The sequence below is a fragment of the Alligator mississippiensis genome, chromosome 5 (genome assembly GCF_030867095.1).
Source record: "Alligator mississippiensis isolate rAllMis1 chromosome 5, rAllMis1, whole genome shotgun sequence".
NCBI lineage: Eukaryota > Metazoa > Chordata > Crocodylia > Alligatoridae > Alligator > Alligator mississippiensis.
Window position 1 is genome coordinate 51,408,734 of NC_081828.1, and position 23,301 is coordinate 51,432,034.

The following is a 23,301-nucleotide window of genomic DNA, read 5'->3' on the forward strand; positions in this document are numbered from 1 at the left end:
ATCCGTTTCCTTGAGGTATGCATTCCATACATTCTTGTAGCGTTTCCTCTGGCCACTGTGAGATCTCAGACCATTTTAAGGTGAGAGTAGAACACTTGTTTTGGGAGTTGAGAGTCAGGCATCCACACACAGTGTGAAGTTGATGCTTGAGGATCGCAGGCTCAATGTTGGTAACATTGGCTTCAGCAAGGCTTACTAGCATTTATGTGGTAATCTTCCCATTTGATGTGGAGGATTTTCCAGAGGCATCGCCGGTAATACGTCTCCAGTTTCTTGAGATGATGACAGTAGGTCACCCACATTTCACATCCGTAGAGGAGAGTAGGGATGATGACTGTATTATAGGCCTGGATCTTGGTGTTTTTCTGTAGACTGTGGTGAATAAAGCCACACTGGAGCAATGTTCTAAAGGAGGCACTTAAGCACCGTCTCCTGTGCTGGATCTCTTCATCAGCGTTAACTCTCTGTGAGAGGTGGCTACCAAGCTAGGGGACTACCTCCAGAGTCTTTCCCTCAACGGTAATGTGGGGGAGGAGGGGTCACATTCATGGCCTAGGGCAGGCTGATAGAACACTTTAGTCTTCTCAGTGTTGAGAGAGAGAGGTCAAAGCTCAGTAGGCCTTTCCAGAAAGAGCCAGCGCTGCCTGGAGGTTTCGTGTGCAAGGATGGTGCTATCATTGGCATATTGAAGGTCAAGGATGGTTGTTTCACATACTTTGGTTTTTGAGCAAAAACGACCCAGATTGAAGAGCCTTCCATCCATTTGGTACTCAGTGTCAATTCCAGAAGGAAGGTGGTCCTTTATGAGAACCAGGATGACTGTCAGGAAAATGGAGACCAGAATGGGGGTAACAACACATCCTTGTTTGACCCCACTTTGGACAAATGGATTTGTCTCCAATCCACTACACAGAACGGTCATAGTCATCTGGTAACGGAGGAGCTTCAGGACCTTGATGTACTTTTCAGGGCATCCAAATCTGGCCAGTACTTTCTATAATGTTTCATGATTGTTGGAATCAAAGGCCTTAGTAAGGTCAATGAAGGCCAAAAACAGGTCCTGGTGTTGTTCCCAACACTTTTCTTATCTCTGGCAGGCAACAAAGATGTCAACTGCCCCATGGGATGTTTGAAACCACACTAAGATTCTGGCAGGACTTCCTCAGCAAGAGGTAAAAGATGGTTCAGGAGGATGTGGGCAAGGATTTTCCCTGCTGTGGGACGGAGGAGGGCCATACCTTGATAGTTCTCACAGGGTGAGGGATCCCCTTTCAGGGTGTTGGGTGATGACTCGGTGGTGGTATCTACCACATTTGACTCTCAGTTCAGGAGTGCATCAAAGTGTTCTTTCCATCTCGTTTGGATAGCTTCATTGTCTTTGAGGAGTGTTGAGCCATCCTGTGATCACAGGAAAGCAGGACTATAGGAAGTTGGGCAGTAGATGGCTTTCATTGCCTGGGAAAAGCTATGCACATCATGTTTGTCAGCATAGAGCTGGATCTCTTTGATTTTTATCGTGCCACCACTCATTTTTTGATTTCCCAGATCCTTGATTTGAGGAGCTAATACATCTCTTTCTTTTGCTCAGTTCATGTGTCATCTTGCCAAGCAAAATGAGCCCTTCTCTTTCAATTGAGGAGGGCTTGGATCTTGGTATCACTCTCATCAAACCAGTCTTGGTGTCAGTGGATGGTATAGCCAGTAGATTCAGCACAGGCCATATTGATGATGGTTTTAAACCCCTTTCAGATTTCCTCTGTGTCGTCTTCATTTGTAGCTGGGGCAGACAGCTTTTCATAGAGACACAGTTGGAGATTCTTACAAAACTTTGGGTCTTAAAGAGATTTGGTGTTGAGAGTCCTTTGCATTGCTTTTGGCTGTTTCCAGTGTTTCAGAGCAAGCTGTTGATCTGTCCAGTAGTCATCAGTTCCTCGCATGGCTTGTGTAGTATGGACATCCACGCGATCACAAGCTTGTTTAACAGAGTCATGGAGGTGCCAGTGCTTAGAGTTAATGTGTCTGCAGATGGTCTTGTATTTGTCACTCTGTCTGAAGATGATGTTTGTGATGCCGAGACCATGTTCCACACATTTGCTTGTGAAGAGGATTCTGTTGGAGTTGGCTTTGCCTACTCCTTCCTTTCCAATGGTGCCACTCCAGAGTTCCAGGTCATATCTGACTCTGGCTTTGAAGTCACCAGAGAGAATGGTCTTGTTCTCCTTGCAAATATTAGTCAGTATGTGGGCAAGGTTGGAGCAGAACTATTCTTTGACATCATCGTCAGCATCAGGCAATGCAGCTTACATGCTGAGGACAGTAGCATAATCATTGTTGCTGAGTTTAAGGTAGTGGGTCGTAAGTCATTTATTAATGCTCACAAGGAGCTCTAAGTTAACTAACAAACTGTTTGTTGATGATGAAGCTGATGCTGTGAATGTGTCTTTCCTTGGCTGGTTTTCCTTTCCAGAAGAATGTATAGCCTCTATCTACTTCCCTCTTCTGGTCATCTTCTCTCTCTTAGAGTTGCAATGTCGATGTTGTATCTTGCTAGTTCCCTGGAGATGATGGCAGTTCTTCTTTCTGGTCATTCATTGTTTTGGTTATCTATCAAAGTGTGAATGCTCCATGTTGCAAAAATCATTGTCGTCTTATGATGTTTTCAACTGCAGAGAGAGTGAACCCGCTGGACACAGTTATCTAGACAGGAGCGGATAAGACTGCCTAGGCTTAGGACCTTTTTCTAACCCCTTCTCTATGTGGGGGTAGCAGAGGGAATCCTGACTAGGACTGCTTAGTCATGGTAGCGGCTGCTGAATTGCACCCCTTTCTCATCTCAGGTGCACAATAGCCATCAGGCTATCATTGCCTGTGTGCAGTATTGTGGCTGGAGACTGCCAGATTCACTATTCCTGTCTCTGTCATCACTGGTCCATTATAACAGGAGTTATTGGAGGTTGATACAAGAGAGCATGTTGTTTCCTGTGGTAGAAGCCTGAATGTGACCTTAACATGAGGATGCTGGTGCATGGAGACAGCAATCCCATGATTTTGACAAGGTGGAGATCTGGGCCCTGTGGCAATGGAGGCAACAGGAGATCTCCATCTTGCTGCAGCCTTCTTCTGTCTTTACAGCTGTTAAGATCCTGACGTTATCTTTTACCTGATCTGCCATTGAGGACTTAAGGTTGGACTGTGGTTTGTTTGGAACCTCCCCTCAGGACTGTTTGCCCTGAGTGACCCTACCAGGAGTGTAGGGGTTTAGGTTGTAGCCATGTTGGTCTAAGGACATAGGCAGACAAGGTTCCTTGGGTGAATTTAATATCTTTTATTAGACCAACCCAAATAGTTGGAGAAAAGTTACTAAGCAAGCTTTCGGGTTCAAAAACCCTTCGTCGGGCTAAGAAAGTTTCAGCAGTTGGTGTGTGCTCTTCCTGGATGGAATGAAAAGACCAGGAGTGTGATACTCTGGGTGACAGCTCTGAAGATCACTGGGATGTGCAAGCCCCTCCACCACTACAAGGTCTTAGAGGAGACACAGAGGAGGAGTCATAATGGTGAGCCTAGGAAGGATTATTTATCAAGCTCACTTTGGGCACAATGACCGCTACTATTGTGTCATTGGTAGCCGGAGGACAATAAATACAGTCTGACTAATAGTGCTAGTATGCCATTTCTCTACAAATGCAGAGCTGCATATCAAAGTAGCATGGATAGTTCCAGTGCTGAAGGTCAAGAATTATGAAATTTGTGTGGAACTACAATTAGTCTTCCCTAGTTATTAAGCAGGGAAGAAGAGAAGGGACGGAGACAGAAGAGGATGGCTTGTGGATATTGGATTTGTCGTCATCTAGCTTAAATATGTCTATTTCAGTATTAAACAACTGATTAATCAGTAAACCGCACATTGTTTTGATCCCAGAGGGAAATTCCTGTCTGGTAGAAGTTACGTTCTGACCTTGAGCATTTATTGGTTGGTTTATACCCTGAAGCCTTGATGGTTTCTGGCCTATACCTATTTTTGTGCTATCTCATTTAACTGTAGAATAGTCTCATTATTGACTATTAATATGGAATCCCTTTTTTTGAATCCTTCTAATCTCCTGGCTTTAATGAAATTGTCGTGGTCCTAAATTCTACAGATGAATTATGTGTAAGTAGCATTTTCTGTTATCAGTTTTCATTACTTGTCTTTCCAGTTTTTGTATTAGGAGAAAGAAATGCCTGTCATACCTCATCTGTCATGCATTATTCTGTATACTTTTGTTGTCTCTTCTGTAGACTTAATAGCCTTAGTGTCTTCGGTCTCTGCTTGTGCAACTTTTTCTATTCTGGTAACTTCTTCCTTCACCTGTCTTTGTATCTCTCTTATTTCTTCTCTTCCTCTTTTGTGACATTGTCAAGAAGTCAGTGCAGGTTGTCCTCAGCGGCAGTGCCATTAAGATAATTTCATGATTTTCAATCCTATTTTTATTGCCCCTAACATTTGATTTGCTGCTTTCGCTGCTGCAATGGATGGAGCTACTGGTATCAGTGTGCTGCTCACATCTCTCCTTAATGGTTGCTTAATTTGGACCGCAGTTACATTGGAGTAGTTCTCTTTGTTCTTTCCAAATGTGCTTTCCTTGCATTTGTCAACACTGAGTTTAGTTGACCTTCAAACTACTCAGTCATCTAACTTTCTGTGCGTCTTCAAGAGCGCCATAGTCTCCAGTTTTGACCAACAAAAATAATTTTCTGTTATCTACAACTTTCAGTGATTTGACCCTTCACTATTTACAAGAAGTTGAGTGGCCTACTTAATCTCGGTTCAAATTCCCTTGCTTTTACTTGCTGCCTTTTGTTAGCTCTCTCTTGGGCCTCTGTCAACTCAGGAGTGATTATGGTCACACAACATTTTGTTGATATTTTTTAAAGAGATGAGCAGGGATAGTAGTTTGTAAGTTGTAGTAAGCAACTGTCCACCCTGGAGCCTGTGGAGGAGAGGCTGCCTTCTGTTTTATGGAGGAGATGCTGTCATAATTTGTTTGATCAAAAAAAAAAAAATCCAGGTGCTAGGAATCCAGTTATGCCTAAGCACTTAAATATATGTATCAGGGTAGTTGTTGAATTGCACATGTATTAATCCTGCTTTCTCTTCTGTTCTTTATTTGATTGCAGACATCAGACTCTCTTGGAGAGTCTTCAGATCCTGCTAGTTTATCCAAGTCACAGGAAGAATTTTATATTTCCCTAATCCATTCCCAGCAGCCAGCAGAACCAAGTCAAGCTGAGTCTGGTTGGAATGAAATACTTCCTGACAGTGCCCAGTGTCTTACAGCAGCACCTGCCTCTGCTTCATGTGCAGCAGTGCCCTTATCTCTGGACAAACTCAATGGTATGGATGGATTTATTGAGTAGATTTTAGTACATCTGATTACTGAAAGTACATTAACATACGTATCCCACTGCACAGTTTGAATCCTGGCCCTAGTGCCCTAGATACTTTTGTTAATGTTAATATAGATCATGATGCTGTACCTAGGAGCTGTTACAGCTGGAGGCCAAACTCCTGAAATTTGTGTACTGGTGTGTTCTCTTGTTCCACTGAATGTGTGGGAACTTGAATCTTTCCATCTCTGCAATGGACAGATGATAATTTGTAACTGTGGGTTGATGCCGTACTTCTGGCTTGGCCTCTTACACAATGAAGTGCACTCATAAGTATCTAAATAAGGATGAATTGAACTGAGGTGTATTCCTATGTGATATTGGCTTGCCTCTTTCAGATATTTAACGTTTCTTCTGTTGCCTTTATCCAGTTGTTTCCCAAAATGCTTTCCTGCCTCATGCATTAGTGTATATTTGTTTAACACTGGGAAATCCTATTTCCAAGCATTGAGTGACCCATAATAAGACCATTGAAATTAAGGGTAACTGAAACCTTTTTACCTTGTAAAGCTCCCTGCAAGTTTCTGTCTTATCTTATATTGAGTGAGAATGGATGGATTTTATCTTCACAGCACCTCTGTGTGGCATCTGCATTTTGTAGGGTAAACTGTAGTTGCACAGTATGTCTGGAACTATTGGGAATCAAACCCTCCCACATCTAAGCTTTTGCCCTATCCACTAGACCAAGGGTTGGTACCCTGTGGGCTATGAAGAGGTTAGCCCACAAAGGTGTGAGCTGCCACAGAGGATTGGTGGCATGGAGCTGCACTGTGCTCCCCATCTCCTCTGTGGCATTCCTCTCCACTGTGGAGCCTGCTGCTCTGCTGTGTCTGTGCTTGCCCTCAATGCAGAGGGGTTGGGGATCAGTGGTGAGGGTAAGTGCAGGCATCTGGCTGCTTGGAGGGGAGGGGGTAAAGAGGAACCCACATTGACCTGTCAATGCAGGACTGCCCGTGCCTTGTATCTCATTCTCAATACAGATGAAGTCATTCCAGAGAGGGTGAAGAACGAGGACCTCTCTGGGACCCAGACTCTCACATTGTGCAGCAAGACCAGCCTCCCTGATCAAGGGACTGTGGAGCAGAACCCCCTGTTCTTAGCTGCTGAGCTCCAGGCATTCCAGAAGCTCTACATTCCTCGTAGCTTGCCCACTGCAGTACTGGGAGCTGCGGCACGCCTAGCCACGTCCAGTGGCCATTTCTGCTGGTTTCCTGGCCTGAGAAAGATGGATGAGTGAGGCAAGGGGCGGAATCCCAGCTGGATTGCTTCCAATTGCTATTTTACAGCATCAGACAAGTAGGAGAAATTAAACAGAGGCTTTCTGAGTGGGAGATGCAGTTATGCTCTTGGACCACAAGGTTTCCATCCCCCTAATAACTTAAGGCATATCTGCATTGCCTCTCTGCTGTGCCAGGTACCACCATCAAGAAGTTCATCCCACCCACATGTATATGCCAGCAAGCACACCTGAGTGGCATTGGATGTATGTCTACTGCTGCTCTGAGGCCACTACATTGCTCGATTTTTTTTATTTATTTATTTATTTATTTATTTTTGTATTTTTTTTTTGGAGTTGGCATGTGTGGAGGAGGAACAAGCAGGTCAGGTGGACTTCTTGGTAGGCATGGAATAGAGGCAATTTAAAATAAATGCTTAGAAACTAGGTCTCTATTTGCCTTCCTGTATATAAGCAACAAATGTTATTGTTTTCAGTGCGGTGGGTTTTTCTGCTGTTGTACTTACGTTGGTTATTCTTTTTAATGAAAAGTTTAAACATTGTCTTGTCTGAGTGTCACCTTATATTGTGTGAATATTCAGGTTCCTGAGAGGTGAGAAACAGAAACCTGAGTCATATTAAGCAACCCTTATTTAGAAACAGCTCAGCTAAAATCCCCTCTGAGTCCACTCGCTTCCAAACCATGAGTCCTAACTAGAAGGCATTTCTAGTGCTCTATGACTTGTTAGTAACTCTGACCACCTTGAGGCTTTTGCCATTGTGTGAGGAATTTTTATTTAAATCTACATCCAGGGGATTAACCCAAACACCCCCCTTTCATCTGGTTTCTTCTCCATGCTGCAGCTATGTAATGTAGAAACACAGCTAAAAATGGCATCATCTTACATACTAGATCTGCTTGGGTATATTCGACTAGTATCTGGTGACATCCATAAAAATATTACTGCTCTTTTTACGTCTGCTGACACCATGAGGAGGGAGGCAGAGCGTGCTGAATTCTCTTTAGTCTTGCAAGCAGTTCTGTTTGCTGGTTGCACTAAGTGCCCCTCAGTTATCCATCTCCAAATATATTGAAGGGGTTGGGTTTGATCCAGCATGTCTGAGCTTCTTACTGTTGCTGCTGATTCAGAAGGAAAGAACCTAGCTTGATTCTCTGCTGTCCAGTTAAGTTAAAAAATAAATAAAATTACCCATTTGAACAAGTGTGCACCTCTTTTTTTAAACTAGGAATCAAGGGGCAAGTTTGTACCCCTGCAGTGCCACTTTTAGGGACATGGCAGATTAGAACCACAATGTAAGGATAACACTCAAAATCTTTGCTTAAACAAAGACAAAATGCTGCTTTCAAATAAGGTAGATGAGCTGAGCTTGCTTAATTGAGTTGAAAATCCACTTTATTCCAGTGCTGATAGAGTTCAACAGCTTGAGCTCAGTTGAAACAGGTTGTTTTAACGTAGGGTCCTGCCAAGGGACAAACTATAAGGAGGGACCTACCTAATTCACAGTGGCTGCCCACTGATTTTGTGGTCAGAACGTGGGGCCCAGCTGTCATTTTGTGGGCGGAGCACAGCAGGCCCTATCACACCTCTGGCTGAGGGGCCCCGGTGGCCCCATTCTTTGAGACTGATTGGCTGCAAGAGATACTGGTCATGTGGCCCCACCCCTCACTGCTGATTGGCTGAAGGGGCTGCCCATCATGCAGCCCTGCCCCTTGGCACAGATGGGTGGAGGAGCGAGGCCTCATGTCAAGCAGCCCTCACAGCCAATCAGTGGCAAAGGGCAGGGGTGGCAGCTCTTTGAGCAGGCAGCCCTCCCCCATTCCCCACCTGGGTGCACTGCTGCAGTGCCCTAAGGGAGCCAGCATTTTACTTTCTGTAAGTTCCCCTTCTTCCCCCCACCCTGGATTTCACAGGTATTGCCTAGATTTTGTGGAATCTTGAAAATAACAAATTCAGTAGGTCCCTAACTGTAAGTAGTTAAGGTTTATCCAATAAATGGAATCAACAGGGCCATCTTACTATGGACTGAGACTGTTCTCTTTACCACACTTTAAAACTATTTAAAGAGCTTTGAAAAATTTGGAAATAAGACTTTTTGCTCTGTGCATTTGCTGAATCAAATCTGCTGGTTGTCGTAATAACTTATTACTTGCCCTAACTCTGAGTAGAACTCAGTTCTACTCTGGAAGACTTGCGTGCACAGTCCTCCCAGCTCCTGCATCAGCAGCATGATGGTGACGGAGTGAGGCTTTAAAGGAGCCAGCCAGGCAGCTACCTGCATTCTTGATTTGTTTTTGTTTTGTTTTTTAAAGACTGGTGTCTACTAGGACACTTAAGGCAAACAATGTTAATGTAGCAGTATTTCATCGTCATTGGATTAGTAATTTTTTGTTGTTCCTGTTTACTGTGTACTAGTTTAGCCTGTGAAATGACTAACTTCTGTTGGGCTCCAGTAGTTTCAGTGGGCAGCAAAAAAATAAGCAGCAGCAAGGAATGAAATTTTCCATTTAATTCATGCAGCCTGAAAGTTGGCTGGCAGAAATACCAAGTCCACCTTGATTTACAGAAGCATAAGTAGTGTGGCTTTTATGCATGGAGTGTTTCTTAATCCAGAACAAGGAAGAGCTTGGAGTGCCACCAGGGTGCAGGCTCTGTACATTGTAGTGCATTTGCTGAAGTCTGTGTAGAAGAAATTAAATCACAGAACATGTTAAAAAAGGCCAACTTCCCTGGTCATCTTGTGAGATGATGATTGCCAGCGCTGAAATGGTACCAGGTAATAATAGCACAGCAAGAAAAAAAATATTTCATGTTGGACAGTAAAACTATATTAAAACAGCCCTGCTCATTTTTTGTTTCATAATACATTTTTTTTAGACCAACTGTATAGTTGGGAGAGATGTTAGACAAACTTTTTGGCATAACATTCACTTCCTTGGGTGACCTGAGGAAGACCAATCTCGAATCTTAATTTTTCATGAAAGGAATTCTCTTAAACAAGCTCATTGAGAACAGCAGGCAATGGCCAAGTCGCTAGTAATCAGACAGTTTAAACATGTAAGTTGTATGTGAAAGGTTTTCTACCCTTTTATGAGTCCCATGGGCTCTGAGTCAGTTGGCATTTAAAGCTGAAACAGTGCCCGTTTTGTTTTCCATGTACGCATGAATCTAACCCTGGGGAACAATGTTTTTCTTTCCCTTGCCTATTCCAAGAGAGAAGTATGCCAGCTTTTTCCTAATGGAAATACGCTTCCTAATGAAAATATTTGCATCTGGAGAAGGAAATGCTATGTGCTAAAAGAAAAACTGAAATTAAATGTAGAATTATCAGTTCTCAGGCCTCAAGAAAGACAGCATCTGACCTGATGTTAATTCTTGGTAGCTGGAGGAGTCTATCTGATTTCTGGTTCAAGATGGAGTAACCAGGGACCTCCCTACTTTTACAGTAGGTTTTCCAGAGCTAGATACACACTACTTTGTAGCTTGGAGCATTGTTGTGAAAACATGCCTCAGTGTGTCCCTTCTAGCTGTGCCCCAGCATGTCCTGTAAACCATTGTAGTGAGGGTGGCAGCATAGGGCCACCATAGACAGTCCTTTCACAGCTTTATAATGGCTGTTTGACACAAGTGAGTCCCTATACAGAGATCAGAGAGATTAATTGGATCTTGGCTCCTTCTGTTTCTCATGCACTAGTTTCTTTTACAGTTAGATCCTTCTGCTGCTTCTTTCCTTTCCTGGGGAAAAAGCAGCTTGCTGCTAACGGAGTAAATGGGATGGAGAGCACCTGTAAAACTGGGGCAGGCGGGCCTGATCTGTCAAGCACAATCATAGAGAGCTTGTTTGTTTTCTTAGCAGCTCTGAAGGCATTTGGGACAGAAATGGCCAGCTGGTCTGTCTCTGGAAGTGCACATTTCATTAGCTGTTTGCTCTTTGTAATTAAGTTACTGACCTGCTGATTCAGCTGCGTTGGTGCAGACTTCGTGAGCAAAGCCTATCATCTGGGCTCAGCTGTGTGTAGGCTCTCCTGTGGCGTTCTAGGAAGTGGGGACTGACCTAAGAGGCCATGTATTTTTAACATCAAGTTATTGCATGCTTTAGCTTGTTAAACTAGTATGTGACACTTTTTGCTTCCCCCATCACTGCTGCTTCTCATAATAATAACCCTCTACAAAACAGCTCCTTCCCAGCTGCTGAATTTCTTCCTGCCTTCTTGCCAAGAGACCCATCTACCCCTTCACCTGCAAAACACTGCTGCCATCTCCCCTTCTCCCCAGCACCCCCAGGTTCCCTAGCTCCTCCAACATCCTTAGTCTTCCTGCTACCTCATCAGTGACACTATCCCCTTCATTATGATTTCTTATATTTCTACTGCAACACTCCCTGTGGACCAGGACTCCAATGTATCAGGTGTCACACAGAAAGATCAAAAAAGCTAGGTCCTGCCTCAGAAAGTTCTTTTTTACTCTGAAGTATCAGACAAGAGACAGCAGATGGATGCAGAGGGTCCAGGAAGTACAAGAAGGTAATATGCTACCAGGTTTAATTCATTGCTCCCTGTCAAGCTACCCCAAGAATCCCATTAAGCTGCCAGTGCCCTTTACCCTCCTAGCTACCTGATCTGCATGCTACACCTTAACAAGGTCCCAACTTTCCAACTTGGCTCCTGCATGTTGCCATCTACTTGGCAGTTACAATAGACCCATTCCATCTAGGCACCAGTTTGAGATGAGCTTCTCTCAGACCCTGCCTATGTCCTGTTAAACCTGGGCAGAGTCTGCATACGCTTTTATAGGACAGGAGTCATTTGTGGATCTTTTAGTGTTGCTCATCCTGCTGGGGTCACTACCCTGTAGCTTCCTCTAATGGAACCCAGCCTATACAACATCTACAAGGGTGACAGTGCTGGTGAATCACGCTGGGCTTCCATTTATGGTGCCTTTGCGCCAACCTTAGGTTCTGTCAACTTAGGCTTCAAAATAAAGCTGCCTTTGTCCTTTTCTGCTAGGATGACACATTCTTTGTGTTTCTTGTGTCCATCCCACTACAGTACGTGTTTCTGTCCCAAATGAAGAATTTGCAGAAGGCAAGTCAGATAGTTGTTAATGTTCATCTACATTTACGGTGTGTCTAGCTTAGTAAAATGGCCCACCAGTTCTTGAGTGGCTCTGCTGACAATACAGCTGGAGATGGCTTTCTAGTTAGGTCATTTTCACATGTTGGCCTTGTTTGTGCTACAGTTGCTTGGCTGACAGCCTTTGGAAAGGCTGTGGTACAGGTTCTTGCCAGGGCTGGAGCTTCATCTTCTCCAGATGTTGCTGTTCACATAGTTGAGGAGTTAGATACACCTTTGCTCTATGAGCTGTTGCTGTCTGGCTCACACTCTTGGAACAAGCAAGTGCCCTGGCATCTCTGCTGGAGGAATTCACATGGCAGAGGACTTGGAGGCCACTCCAGCAACCTAAAGGGACCATAAGTGGACTGGAACTGTGGCCTGGAGAAGCTGAGATTTAAACCTGGAGAAAATCTTGGGGGAGCAAAATGCAGTTGGAGTAATAAATGAGGAAGCCCGCAAGTAGTCTATGTCCCCTAGAACTGCCCAGCCAGTCACCTTCTGTTATGTTCTCAAGTTGACTTGTTAAAATATATGAAAAACGGAGGCAGGAAGAGCAAATGTGGCAGGGCAGCAGAAATCCTTGCTGGAACTTGTTCCAGCTCCTTTCTGTTTGTGTAAATTGTTAATTAGCTCTGGGAACAGCCACTCCATTTACTACCAGAGGTTTGCGTGGGAGCTGCACAAGGACAAGCTGCTGCTTTGAGGGTGGGGAGATGGTCTGAGAGTGCTTGGCTTGCAGCCAGGCTGGTTCCCCAGCTGCATTACTGTCTCTGTGGGAGCTGCCCGTGTATCTTCTCTAAGGGAAGAGCATGAGTTTCTGCCTATTTGATGGGTGGTACGAATGTTCTTGCTAGTCCAATTTGAAGCCTTGTGGTTTGTATGTTGCCAGGGTTAAAACTATACCTTAGTCGCAGCCTGAGAGATTTTTGGTCTTCATAAGAAATTGGTTTATTTGCTTGTATAGGCAGTCAAAGAAATCTCTCTGTGGTGTGGGCCCTTGGCCCTGTTAAGGCCACTGAAGCTGCATAGCTGCTTATTGCTACTAGATGGCGCTCAAGGACAGGACACTGGTACAGCTGGCATCCTGTGTGTGTTGTTTCCTGTACAGGTATTATGCAGTGTTTTCTGTCTGTAGACCTCAAAGTACTGCACACAGCAGGTCAGTATCAAAGATGGTGTTAGCACTTCAGCATATTACAAAGGAGTGAAAAACCTCCAGTTCTAGTGTGTTTTCCCAGGTGTGAAAGCAGTTTCCAAGGGAGGAGTTAGGACCAGCACCATAAGGTCTTGTTTTGGCAAAACAGCCTTGTATCCAAGGCTGGCACTACACTTCATTACAGATTCTCTGCTGCTCTTATACTGGGCCACCCCAGAGGTCTTGTACGGACCTCTTCTTGTAGGGTTGCTTATTGTACAGATGTTCCCAGTGCTGTGTCAGAGGAAGGAAGATACCTATAGCTATTGAGCTGGAGAACGTAGTGATCCACGTGTGGATATTCGGTAGTATTTTGTGAGGTAAGCCCTCAGCTGTGGCCTCTAGGCCATTCACCCATGGCATTAGTAGTCTGGCTGCTATTTCCTTCAAGAACTTTATCTTCTTCAGTAACCTCTCTGCTGCTGAACCCTGGCTGCATATGCTGTGCAAGGTAGCTCCTGATAATGGCATGCCACTAGTGTAGCAGTGTGGCAGACCTGGGCCATCAAAGGAAGGATGATTCTCAGAACACTGAGCACAAAGTGAATTGCTTCCAGTATAGTGAATAAATGAGGCACTACAGCAATGAGTAGTGTATCCTTGTCCTTTCTGCTTCCTTCACACTCCAGATCTCTCGTGGTGTCTGCCCCTGCTGCAGATGCCTGCAATCTTCCTTTGATCCCACTCAGCCTGCTTTCAAGCCCTCTATCATCTATCGTGTCTTCTCCTGTCCCTCAACCCACCCCACTCTACAACTATCCTTACCCTGAGAGCAGCTGGCGTTCTAATGATACGGGAGCTCTCAACAAAATGTTGCCCTGGAGAGCAAGTGAGGTGAAAAAAATACTTGCACCCAAATCCTAATTACAGCTTGAGCTACCTCATGTGAACACAAGCTGAGCTGTTTGCCCCTCCAATATATGATGCCCTCCAACTAGATGTGTCCTGAGGTACACAAGTCAGTAATAGATTTTAGCCAGCCTTGGGAATCTGATTTGGGAACTGCTTCTCCACTGAAGAACACAAGGTAAGCAGAGATTCTTTAATGGCTAGTTGTGGTTATTGAAATGAAGGAGCTCACTACTGAGGGACTTCTGCGCTCATTTGTGCTTGATGGATCCTGCTGCACTAGGGCTGGGAGTGTGACTCAGGTTCTTCTGTAGGTTTTTTAGGCCATGTGTGGGAGAACTCCAGACACATTCAGTGCTGGCATATGATCTGTGATGCTATCGGTGTTCCTCTGCTCTCCCTTTGCTGGTGGCAGCATCCAGCTAGAAAGAGGATTGTGTGTCAGATATCCTCTGTTCAGGATAAATGCAAAGAGAAGACTGTTCCATTACACACACGATACCTCACTGGGTTCCTTTAGAAGTAGTAGGCAAAGCTTTAGAGGCAAGGTAATAACATTCAATAAATGCTGATCTCAAACTGAGGTCTCTGGTAGACATTACACTTAAGACATGATTAACTATGATACTATGATGCTTCTTAAATAGTACACTAGCCACAAGTTCAGGCAATTTAATGGCACAATAAAATGGGAAATAAGACACAAAACTATTTAATAAAATGTGTAATAATTTTGTGGGTGGTTTCCATCATGCTTTAAATGGCTGGCTGCATGATGGGGATCTGGGACTAGCCCCAGTGCAGTCCTGAGGTGGGACCCCCAACTGATTGACTGCCAGTTCCAGCCCTGGGATTACACTGGGGTCATGAGGTTGCTCCACTTTGGTCTGGGGGTAGTCCCAGGACCACGCTTGATTCTAACCAGCTCCTTGTGGTGTCAGCTGATTGTGGGTCCCAGCCCCAGGACTGCACTGGTCAATGGGGCATCTGGCTCTCTACTTGATGGTACAGAGGGAACCTGGGATCATGATCCCAGGCTCCTCCTCACTGGCAGGTAGTAATAATGCAATCCCTGATTCCAAAACTGCACATCCTTCCCTGTATGTGTGGCACGGCAAGAGATGCAACTGTTGAGATCAGGGAACAGATCCCATTGTACCATTAAGTGAATGTGTGCCAGGGGTCTGAAGCAGACATTTCACTGCTGTAGCTTAGTGCTGTGGGGGACAGGCACTGCATCCTCCACAAATGCTGCTTCAGTCCCATTCTGCCTGATCTGCTGCTTTGCCTTCTGCTCTCTGCCATATTTGCTGCTGTGCTGCCAGTCTGTTGTGTGCTACACACAGAGGCTGTCCTGAGCCACTTGTGGCATGTGTGTTGCAGGTTGGCCATCCATGGATAGAGAAAAATGCTAGATAGCAGCAGATCCTTCATGCACCAGTAAAGAGAGCAGCAGCACATGCATGGTTGAGGGAACTGACTCTCAGACCCATCTATGTTTGATGCAGGCCCAGAGGAGATAGGATAAAGGTGGCCTTACTAGGACCACCAGCCTGATCTTTACCTAAGTCAGAGCAGCCTGAAGGCTACTGTCTTGAGCCCACAGTCTCATGGGGCTATTCCAGCAGCTGGGGATCAGGTGGCTAGATCAGCTCTTTTTTGTTCCAGCCCTGTGCCACTTGGGAATTCCCATACACAGGAAATTTTCAGGGAACAGGCAAAGTCTGCCTTCTGGCTGCTTTGCGGTGCACTATTATGGCAGAACAGCTAGAGTTAAGACCAGGATCTGGCCCAGTGAATCCTACTGACGTTTCTTCACTGAGACGGCTGCCCTCTGGTGTCTGTTGTAGGTTCAGGAGAGGCACAAGTCTTTGCCTCCTTCCAATTTGATCTTCACACAAGATGTTCTTCCTTGACCCTGTTGGGGTGGGCTGAACCAAGCCCTCTGCAGTTCTCTCTCTTTCCTGATTAACGGGTAGGGGTCAGTATAGCCAAAAAAGGCATTTACCATCACCAGCGTGTGCACTGCTTTCACAGCGTGAAATCTGCCCCTCAGACAGTGAGAGGTGGATCCCACTGCACAAGCTTTGGGAGTGTGAATCTAACCCTCAGACAATGCTCCTTGCCTTTTAAGTGGTTTAGAACACAAAGGAACCAAAATCTGATCTAGGTGCCAATTCCTTTCTGGCTTTACCTGCTATGTACACTGACCCTCTGTGCCTTGGTATTTCCATGTGTACAATATAGATAATTTAGAACCAAGCAAACTGTTTGTATAAAGTAATTTATTTACCAAACTTAACCTTTTTCTATTTTTAAATGGTTTGCCAATGGCTAGTGAGATTTTTCTGAAATACATTAGTTTCTCAGTTAACTTGTGGTCTCTAAGTTTTGTGTGTGGCCCCTTGAGGAATATTTAGTAATTGAACTGTAAGAGGAGTTAGTTTTGGCTGAGTGCACAGATGCCATTATTCTGTTCCTTCATTGGACATGTGTAACTGTCATCTCTCTGGTGTACACGTTTGCAATTATACATTTAAAAAGCATATTTTGCAAGTAATCTGTGACAGTCATTTAAAAATCTCTTTCTACAAATGCTTCCCCTAGAAATACGGAAGTTTAAAAATTACAGAAGTAGCAGGACTACAATCTGAGTTGCTCATGTTTTTATTGAAGCAAGTATTTGTGAATGTATTTTTCAGCTTCATTCAACTGTAATTACACTTGCCAGTCTCTTGGGGTGGATTGTGAGGATTAACACATCATTGCATGCAGATGGTCTCTAAGATTCTCTTATGAAAAGTGCTCTAGAGAAGGGTAGATTGTTATTGAGTGTGAATCTGTCTACTCAGAGATTGGAAGCATGAATCCTTCTCTAGCACTGGGGGTCTGCTGTGAACTTGCTACTGCCCTCAGGGCCTGGGAGTAGTTAAAGGTGTTCAGATGGTCCTGACCACCTATTTTGGTTATGGGAATACATGTTGCCATTGTATTAAACACTGTATTAAGAAGGTACAAAATAAAACCCAGAGAGCTTCCAGCATAAGTGTGCAATTAACCAGCTCATCTGTATCCTGGCTCAGCACATGGACCAAGGATCAAAGTCAGTTAACTTGGAGACTAGGACTTGCTGTGGAACAGCTGACATGCAACACCTGTTTGAATGCCTGTATTTAATTTATGGAAGTGAAAGTTAATTCTGGGCATTTTAACCCCAGCACATTAATGTTTAACTATGTTTGCCTTATGCCCCTATTACGAGACCTTGTTTTCAGTGGCTTAAAGTTTAGAAAAATCCTAACCCTTCGGACTGAAAGTTCCCATGCTGAATGTATGCTTTGGGCTGATGTTTGTTTAATAGAAAACAGAAGCAAAAATGCTTCAGTTTTGTTCAACAGTACAAAGTTGGGGAAATAGAAGTTGTTTTGCCTGGCCAAAAAACTCTTAAGAGCCATTACATTGCGAAGCTCTAGCTTCCCCATGCTTTGGAGCGTGAGCTTAGATCATGCTGGGGGCTGCTTAGTGTCAAAGGACATGCCTTTTTCTGCCTGTCACAGATTTGCAGGTTGCTAGCTGCAGCTATTACTGTCTTTTTGCATCCCCTTTTTAAGCTAGACCCCAGGCTTAGCTTCTTGAGGTTCCTTCAGCTCAGAGCTTATTTAAACCCACTCAGAGAAACAGTGGTGCTGTAACACAGAAGCTTAATCAGTCTTAAACTCCTGTTGGGGTTTACCCTTAAACTGTGGTGTGACCAGTAGTGATTTCAGTACTGCAGGGTGATCTCTGAGATACAAGCCATCATTTATTAGTTGAAATGAAGCATGCAAGTCCTTCAAATATGGCCTGGTTGTACTAACTTAACTCTACCCTGTGGGACTGCTGTTGCAGTAGCCACAGTGACAGCACTGAGGTGACCAGGCCTCTGGTGTAGATGCAGATGCAGCTTTAGCTTTATAGGCAGACCGATTTTTTTTTTTTTTTTTTTTTTTTTCTGCTGCCAAAATTATACCAGGTCCCCTGAATGGCGAGAGCTGTGCCAGCAGAGCCCTTCTTCTGCTATCACAGTGGTGTTCATAAGAGGGGGTTTTGCCAGTAGTGCACAGGGTGTGATGTTTTCCATAGCCTTATTCAGCATAACTCTGCTGGCAGAGCTTTGTAACATGGACAAGACCTCAGAGTCTGCCTTCCTGGTAAGTCAAGCAGATGGTGTACTGATCCTAAGGGTTTAGGGTTCACCTCCCCTCACAGTCCCTGAAACTCTCTGTCCTCAGCAGCAATAACACTTAAAAAATAATTCTCTTCATCCTTGGTCCCTTTGTTCCAAGCTCCTTGACTCCTGTTGTTAAAAGTTAGTGGCTGGTCTGTAGGTCTTCTGTTGTGTCCCTTAAGGAATCTCACTCAGTTCCTAGGTGGATAGTTTCCTTCAGTTATTGGTGGCTCATTTGTACTAACTCTACCATGGTTTTTGGTATGTTTAATCATGGGCAAGCAACTTCGTGTTGCTGGACCAAAACCTGCCCTGTGGTTACCTTTACATCTCCTCTGGGGTTATGGTACCATAACAGAGAGAATTTGGCTCACCTGATGTTTGTTAAGGGTGCCTGCCTGCCATGCTAGGTTTGCTCTAGCTCGCATGTCAGAGGGAGAGCTATGCAGCCTAGAATACCTTAAATCAGTCTCTTCTAGTCATTGGAGTTTGTCTTATCCCCTTTAGCAGTGCAAAGTAGGGATGCATTGAGCTCCATCCTCTGTCTTCCCCTGCACAAGGCTGCCCAGAGGTTGCCCCTGGAGGATGGGTTGGTTTCGGGAAGAAGTGTCAAACTGAATGTTGAACTGTTAGACTGAGGACAGACAGACCACTGCAAGCAAACACCTTGTGGTCCCTGAAACCACTCTCCAGACATCTGGGAGCCTGCAACTGAAGGTTGATCTCTCTGCACCTACGGTACCATCATCAGACTGCCTGAGCCCAAATAATTTGCTCTTCCTCTGAGCTCCATTTTCGTGCTCCAGCGTCTGTGAGAGAGGGCTGCAATCTGATACCACTGCCCAGGGCTGGATTGCCTGGCTTAATCTGGCTGCAATGCACAACATGGCATTATAGTGAGTGACAGCTTTGGGACTTCTGGGTTGAGTTTATCATGCTCCACAGTTCCCTGTTTGTTGCTTAAGGCAGCGGAACAAAAGGAAAATGCCAGAGGGACTTGAGTGAAAGTGTTATATTCATGTCTTCATTACATACTACATGCCCCAGTGGCTGTGCCAAGCTAAGATTGTGGATGGAGGGAATGGGAAGGCAGCCATTTCATTGCTGCTGGCTCCAGCACCCAGAGGACCACACTCCCTGACTTGACCCCTTAGCCCTCAACATCTGAGGGTCAAGGCACTGTTTTCACTGCATGTGAAGGATTTTCTTTTACCTTTCTGCTCATGAGGAAGTCTAGGATTAAGGGCGGAGAGAGCAAGGGTCCCCTGTAGCCCTTGGAGATCAGAGAAGATAGGAGTTCCCTCTCCAATAGACAAAAGTAGAGTCCGCATCATTCTTATGCTTTTTGTGGCATCACAAATATCTCAGCCCCAATCTGTAAAGGAGCTTAGTGCTACTACTATCCTTGCTGTTTTAGAGATGGGAAAACTGAGGCCCAGAACAGCATGATGGACTCAGGGCCACAGAGGAAATTTGAAGCAGAAAAGAATCCAGGGTCTGCTGACTGTAATCCTATGCCCTAACTACACAGTGCATTGCTGCCTCTCCTTCATCATCTAGGGAGCTTGATAGAAAAACCCAGCAGTGCCTTTTGCTCAATTCGTGTTCTGAGCCTCCATCCCCTGATTCACATAACACTCCCTGCGCTGCACTGTGTCAGTGATTATCAGGCCACTGCTAGCTTTCTCACTGAATCTTCTCCTGAATACGTCTGGGAAGGAAGGCAAAACACCTTCTGACTTAGTTTCATGTTGATTCTGTGGCTTGTCATAACTGGTCCTCAGGTAGGAACTCTCCATAAGATGGGCAAGCTTACCTGGGTTGTGCCTTTTGCTTGGATCTGGGGGGCTTTCACATTTTGTATCATTACCCTTCTCCCCTTTAAGGTTATTAGCAGCTTAGATTGTAGATAACTGCTGCAGCTGCTGGGGGAATGGAGTGGAATTCAATTAAGCCTGAACACCCTGCCAAATTCAAAGAACCAGAAGCCCTCTTTGAGTAGCATAACAGTCCTGCCCAAAAAGAAAAGGGTCTGTTTTCTGCACTCCACTCTTTCTGTGCCCTGTAGCCTTTGTGCAGATGTCAAAAGGTCCCTGGTTGAAGACTGACCCCCAGAAGTTATCTGGATTCCCAGAAAATACCTTGGACAGTGCTAGCCCATGGCTGCATTCCAGTGTCTGCAAAACTTACTGAGAGCTGGGGGCAATGGGAGGTTTTGAAATTTCTTATTACTATAAGGTTCACAAGGCTCTTTGCAGCTATTTCTCTATCAAGCCATAACATTGCTGGAAGGAAGACATTGCTATTTCAGCTTATAGTTGTGGGAACTGAGGCACAGTACAATGAAACAATTTGCCTCCTCATTCAGGAGGTCATGCAGAGCCAAGAAAGCTAGAAGCCAAGTCTCTTGGAAAGCAGGACACGGGACTGAGGCTTTGGAGGTATGATTTGAATTTCCGCTGTGCTGCTGGCTGTGTCTAACCTTGAATAAATCACTTTATCTTTCTTTTCCTATGGTTCCCCTGCCAATATGTCTGTCTTGTCCACTAGACTTTGCAGCACAGAGACTGTCTCTTGCTATGTATATGTGCAGTGCCTGGTACAACAGGGTACTGATCTTTGTAGTGACCTCTAGCTGTTACTGTAAGTGAATTAACAAGGGAACCTGGATTTACTGTTTTCTGCTTTACCATCTATAGACTACTTCATATAATCTCCTGGATGCAACAGATGATTGGGTAAACCAGCTTGCAACATACATTGGGAACCAATCTTCAATCTAAGCTGGAATGGTAGAACAGTGTCAGTAAAACATGTTCTTTCTGAGAAATGGTTTTTCTGTTTTCATATGCTATAGTGTGGTCTGGGTGTCTCTTATAATGGCCAACTTTGCTCAGAGCTACACAGCTGCAGTCTGGTTCTATATAACCTTTGAATGGGTGCTCTGCTACATTCCCCTTACTTATAACCTCCCACCAGCCAGGAAGCTTCTTCCTGCCACAGCTCTGTTCTGCCTCTTTGCTTTCTCTGGGAATAGGAGTGCTTATCTCAGGGTCTCACATCAGGGTTTCTCCTACAGCAAAGAAGGAGCACCAGGCTTCAGCTGCCTCAGTTATACCTACTGATAATATAGTAACCTAAAAAGTTTCCAGGAAGGCTCCACATCCACTGGCAAGGATGATGCTGGGTCAGATCCCCAGGCTAACTGGGTATGACTCAGAAGGCAATGGAGTTCTGTCAGCTGAGTCTGGGCCATTCCTACTCCATCTGGCAGCAGCTGCCGTGGAGCCCTTAGAAATGTACTACATGGGGGGAAATAGGAAGAACTTGCCCCAGCTGTATATCCTTCATCTGTAAAATGCTCCTCGGCTGTTTTGTGGGTATCTGGGGTTGGTAGGAATCATTCAGCTATGCTACATGAGTCAGGGTCTGAGGTGTAGCCCATGCAGATCTATCTGCTGGTGGGTTGGTGACTCCTGATGTGAAGAGGGGAACAAATTGTTCTATGTTAATCTCTGACTTGAACTCCTACGAACTCCTTGGCCTGAACTCAGTGCTGGGACGCCTATGTACAATTAGTGCCAGGGTTGACAACAGATATTGCTGCAGCAAGCAGGGATTATTGAGCAGGAGCTCCCAGGAGGGAGAAGGGAAATGTTTAAAATGAATTAATAATTAAATATTAAAAGAGTGCTGCTGCTTGCTCCAGCTTTCCTAAAAGCCAGGGTTAAGAAAACTCTAGTGAGGTGCGCGCTACCACGGAACATCTAATGGACTCCAATGATGTGTGGGGTCACAGTTCACTGCACCTGTATTGATGCAGCCTTGTGATAGAGATCCTTGGCAGCTAGGCAGCTTGCCAGCCTGCTGGCATGTGTCCCAGAATGGGAGGCGGGGTGAGGTGGGAGGGCAAGGGGAAGGCATTGTCAGCTCTCTTATTGTTTGTATTACAATAATATCTACAAGCTCCATTGTCCTATGCGTGGGGATGCAGTGAGACACCCATTGCCAAAGGGACTTTGTCTAAATGCACGGATTGTACCTCTTAAGCTGTCCCAGTATACCTCTCTAATATACCAGCAGTGTGCTGGTATGGCCTTTTCCCAGCCTCCTCCCATGTTACTGGGTATAGACATCCATAGTTGGAATGTCATTGGCAGACAGGTAACTCCTAACCAAAATAGGTGAACTAATGTAAAAGCTGCGTGCTGCCCAGGTAGACCGAGGGTATGGAGAGAAGTGAAGTGACTTGCCCAAGGTGCCCAAAGCTGAGACTAACCCAGGCCTCCTGCATCCCTGACCAGTGCCCTAACCATGAAGTCAGCTGCCTCCCTGCCATGTTTCCTAGAATAGCAAGGAATCCTGGAAATGAAGAAATGTGTTACTTGGGCTAGGAAAGAAGATTAGATGATTTCTGGAGTGTCAACAACTGGGTTAATGAAGAGAGGAACAAACTCTCCCTGGTTTAGCACTGGCATCCCAGAATAGAAGAAGCCTCTGCTGTTATTGGGGAATACCTTGCCATCCTAGCAGGTGTCCTAAGATAGAGGATGAGAGGAGAGGTACAGATGTCCTAGGGTAGGGAAAGTCAAGGTGTAGGTTGGGGGGAAGTGAGGGGAGATAAATATATTCTCACTAACTCATCATCAAGTGTTAGTTCTAAGAGGGAAGAGGCTGGCTATAGCAGTGGTGAGACGGGGTTGGTACATAGGCCTTTCCCTTCCCCTAATGTGGGTGTCTGCAGTCTGAGGTTGTATGGCAAAAGAAAGAGAAAACCTGGTGCCCTTTCTAACCAGGTGGTCCAAAATGGGAAACACCTAAAAGAAATTATAGAACTGGAGGTGGGAAGACAGTTCTCTGTCCAGGTAGGGGCCAGTGCAGTGGTGGTGGGAACAAATGAGTTGTCATCTCTGTCAGGGCCAGGTGTCTGGGCAGATAGAAAGGGGGGAGGGGGGTCAAACTGCTTATAATGGGGCTGTCTTGCTTTTTTTTCCTTTTTTTTTTTTTTGCTGTTGCAGTCAGCAGTTTGATTGCCGAGATTGTAAATGGAAGTACTTTGAGTTTTAAATGGACTGTCAGAAAGCATTTGGCGCTGGCAGGAGGAGGTTGGAAAATGACAGCTCATTTCAGCTTAACAAAGTGCTGCAGAGACTGCCAGATACTGGGAGCTGGAGGTTTTTCAGCTCAGTTTAGCTGCTGCTGCTGCCACTGCTGTTGCATCCCCCTGGGTTTGTCTCTGCAGACAATTCACAACATGGCCTGTTGGAGGGTCT

General features: G+C 45.1%; 1 protein-coding gene across 3 annotated transcripts in view; it reads left to right on the plus strand.

Annotated features, from left to right (window-relative positions):
- Window positions 1–7,206, plus strand: part of TDRD5 (tudor domain containing 5) — a 44,641-nt gene extending 37,435 nt beyond the window's left edge. For 2 of the 3 annotated variants that reach the window (XM_019500226.2, XM_059728362.1), the window contains 2 exons: window positions 5,158–5,374; window positions 6,408–7,206. In XM_019500226.2, coding sequence (XP_019355771.2) covers window positions 5,158–5,374; window positions 6,408–6,664 — 474 coding nt within the window. In that variant the 3' untranslated portion in view covers window positions 6,665–7,206. Of the gene's footprint in view, window positions 1–1,097; window positions 1,173–5,157; window positions 5,375–6,407 lie in introns of those variants that run through there. The other variant, XM_059728363.1, reaches the window with a different exon arrangement.
- The last annotated feature ends 16,095 nt before the right edge of the window (window positions 7,207–23,301 follow it).